Source organism: Parasteatoda tepidariorum, chromosome 5 (genome assembly GCF_043381705.1).
Source record: "Parasteatoda tepidariorum isolate YZ-2023 chromosome 5, CAS_Ptep_4.0, whole genome shotgun sequence".
Classification (NCBI taxonomy): Eukaryota; Metazoa; Arthropoda; class Arachnida; order Araneae; family Theridiidae; genus Parasteatoda; species Parasteatoda tepidariorum.
The window spans coordinates 38987285-38990858 of record NC_092208.1 but is presented as its reverse complement, the minus strand read 5'-3'; the positions used below and the strand labels follow the sequence as shown (position 1 = coordinate 38990858).

The 3574-nt window shown below is 30.4% G+C and overlaps 1 protein-coding gene across 1 annotated transcript in view; it reads right to left on the bottom strand.

Moving 5' to 3' along the window:
- LOC107444611 (uncharacterized) overlaps positions 1-3350 on the bottom strand; it is a 12531-nt gene extending 9181 nt beyond the window's left edge. The window contains exons 1-2 of the mRNA XM_016058823.3: positions 3268-3350; positions 162-420 (exon numbers count right to left, since the gene is read on the bottom strand). Of these exons, the coding sequence (XP_015914309.2) occupies positions 162-420; positions 3268-3331 (323 nt within the window). The 5' untranslated portion in view covers positions 3332-3350. The remainder of the gene's footprint in view (positions 1-161; positions 421-3267) is intronic.
- Between the last annotated feature and the right edge of the window lie 224 nt (positions 3351-3574).

Sequence of the window (3574 nt, the reverse complement as noted above, 5' to 3'; positions counted from 1 at the left end):
TTTTCTTTTTTTTTTTTTTTTTTGCTCATTATACACTGTTTTACTTAATATTTTATACGTTTTATTTTCTAACTTTAAATATTAATTACTAACAAATAAACAATAGTTATATTGTCTGTTATTATAGACCTTTTAAATGAATAAATAAAATGTAGTCTTACTCTCGTTCCTCGATACTCTTTTGATAATCTTCTCTATCTTTCATTTCGAAACCAATCCAAAAACTTTGTTTTTCAATTTGTTTATGCAAAATCTCTGAGAGCATATGTTCCAGTTTTTCTGGTATTTTATCTCGAACTGGAGCTATCTCAGTGCCTTCGTCCTGACAAGTTTTTTTGGCATCATTAATGTTTTTCCGTCCAAAATGAAATCCATAGCATACACCATCGAAGGGAAAGTACTTGTCGCTAGGACAGGCACCTTTTGTCCAAAAAAAACAGAAATAAAATTGTTTTATAGATACGTTTTACAATAAAATTATAATAGCATGTTTTACGATTGTTCTTAAAGCTCTTTCACGAAATATATGTTATTATCGGGTTGTTCGGAAAGTAATATGGGTTCCCCATGTTCTCGCGGAAAGAAATTTGTGTCGCTTTGACGTCTGTGATTCGCTTCTCAAACGTCACGAAAATGATCCATTTTCGAAGCTCATCATTACTTGGGACGAAAAATGGGTTGTCTATAACAATGTCAAACGCAAGTAATCATGGAGCAAAAAAGATGAACCGGCTCAAAGCATTTCGAAAACCAATATCCATTGAAAAAAGGTGATGCCGTCTGTTTGGCGGGATTTAAAAGAAATAGTTTTTTTTAGACGCCCGGTGGCTGAGTGATAGCGCGTCGCTCTCCCGTGCCACATGGCCTGGGTTCGATCCTCGGGCCGGGCAAGGTTGACTCAGCCTTTCATCCCTTCAGTGGGTCGATAAATGAGTACCAAGCATGCTTGGAAACTAAACACTGGGGGTTCCGCGTTAGGCTGACCACCTGGCCAGAACATCTGCTCCTGCACCCCAGAGCCCAAGGTCAAGAAAACTGAGATAGGCACAGTAGACCTTGGCCCTCTATTGGGCTGTCGTGCCGCTGAGTTTAGTTTACTTTTTTTTTTAGCTTTCACCGGATAACACGACACTTAATTCGAAAGTCTACTGTCGTCAGTTGGACAAACTGAATAATGCTCCTCAACAGAAAAGGCCAGAATCAGTCAACAGAAAAGTCCACCAAGATAACACGAGACCTCATACAAGTTTGGTCACTCGCCAAAAGCTTTTACAGCTTCAATGGGATACACTGCCACACCCACCATATTCTCCAGATCTGGCACCTTTGGATTATTATTTGCTCCGGTCACTACAAAACTGTAAAACCTTTACTTAAAATGTAAACTGTAAAACCGTTAACTGTAAAACCTTTACTTTGGACTGTAAAACCTTTACTTAAAATGAAGAGGTCAAAACTCACCTGGATCAATTTTTTGCCAGCTAAGACCAGAAATTTTATAAGAGTGGAATCATGCTACTACCAGAAAGATGGCAAAAGGTGTTGAACCAGAATGGCCAATAAATAATTTAATAAAATATTTATTCATTATACGAAAATTGTCCTTCATTTCCCTCCTAAGAAACGAAATTACTTTCCGATCAACCCAATAGTAAAACTGTTGTGAGTTTGTTACAGTTATTCATGACTGTTAAGTGTCACTCGAATCTCTTTCATCTTATGTGAAGTTTTTTAACGAATAATATGTTTTTTTAGAGCTGTTTCAAAATCGTAACAGTTATTCATGACTTCTAAGTTTTATAAGTCTAAGTTAACCAACTTTCTCTTATGCTAATGAGGAAAAGGATGCAAAACGTGCAAAAGCCACAGTTTTTTTTAATATTTGAAATAAAGAAAACTTTTGTTAGCAAGCTTTTTTGATCATTGGAAATTTACTACAACGCTACATTGTTTAGACACATAAAAAAAGTAAAAAGTTGTGAATTATTTATTAGTTTTGATAATTTTTCATTAAGATGAAAAAAAGTTTTTAAATGCTCAATTTGTTTCAAACTTTTTTTAAAAAATATTTTATCTACTTGTCTGTTTTAAAGATCGGATAATTTAGCTAGTAAACATCACATCTAGTAAACCAGATAATTTATCTAGTATAATTTAAAAATACATGTTTACTAAATCAATTAAAGGATTTTCTTCGAATTAAAAGGTAAGCTGTAGTTTTTACTTATTTTTACATGGCAAATGAGCTTCGAAAAACACCCTTTAACGCATATTTTTCGTACTCTTTTCGTTATTTAATTAATGTAGATGGTAAAAACATATTGCGCAAGTTAAAAGTACAACTTTTAATGAGGATGAATTTTTTCCGGAAAAAAAATTAATCCGAAGAAGTTTCTCGGCAATATGTAACGAAATGTAACAATATTAATGAATAAGTTAGTAAAGATATCGTTGTTTTGAAATGCCGAACGCAGAAGATAAATCACAACTTCTCTCTGTATATCACTTAATTTTTAAAAGAACCTTTCTAAAAACATAGATAACCAACACAATTCTTGACTACTATTCAGAAAATTTTTTAACAGTTACACAATTTGTTATATATCACTAATCGTTAGTCATTTTCTTAAAAAACTCAAAATGATAAGATCTGAAACAATCTTAGGATAGAAAACTGCTAAAAACGAGATATTTTTTCTTAAATGAATAAAAAGATGTAATTAATTCAATTTGTGCAAAAATTACACAATAGCAATTCCGGAAATAAAAATTGTTTTAAACTAAAAATGTTTCAAAAATAATCCAAACATTTTATTTTTAATCTAAAAAAATAATAATTAAAATAAATGTACTTTTGAAATGAAAATGCTAAAAATAAATAAATATTTCCAAAAAATTATAGTAATAACATGATGAAGAAAAATGTATAAAAAACATTATATGTTAATATACAAATCATACGTGCAAAATAAACATATGCAATGTGTGCAAAATCAAATAAATAAATTAGTAGTACATTAATATATATACTACATAAAATAAAATAATATAACACTTTTAAACTGTTTTTAATACAAGTTAATTTAATAGAGTTAGTGATACATACTAAGAATAATTATTTAAACTTTTCTGCGCGTGAATTAATGTAGTTTGCATTAAGCTAAAATTATATATTCTAGAAATCACCAATTAAATACAAACATTGAGTTCTTTAAAACATTTTATTTTTTACTTTGGCAAAAATAAAAAGATGTGTAAGCTACTTACAAGTATTATTCATCAATGTAATTGAAAAGATGAAAATTACTAAAATACCCTGCATCGTTGGCATTATTTTTGTATGGTGAAAATGTAAGATGTGCAAAGACTTAAATAGATTACCCTTTTGTTTTTCTTTGATAGTGTTCCCTTAGAAACAAAAAACTTCCAACGTTTGATTGGTTCCTACAAAAGAGATCTAACCAATAAGAAAGTATTTCTAGCGTGCGTAGTTTAAAGTTTTATTATTGAAGAAACGAATTTTGTAAAATGTTAACATTATTGATTTATTTAATTTTAAACTAATGGTGTATCA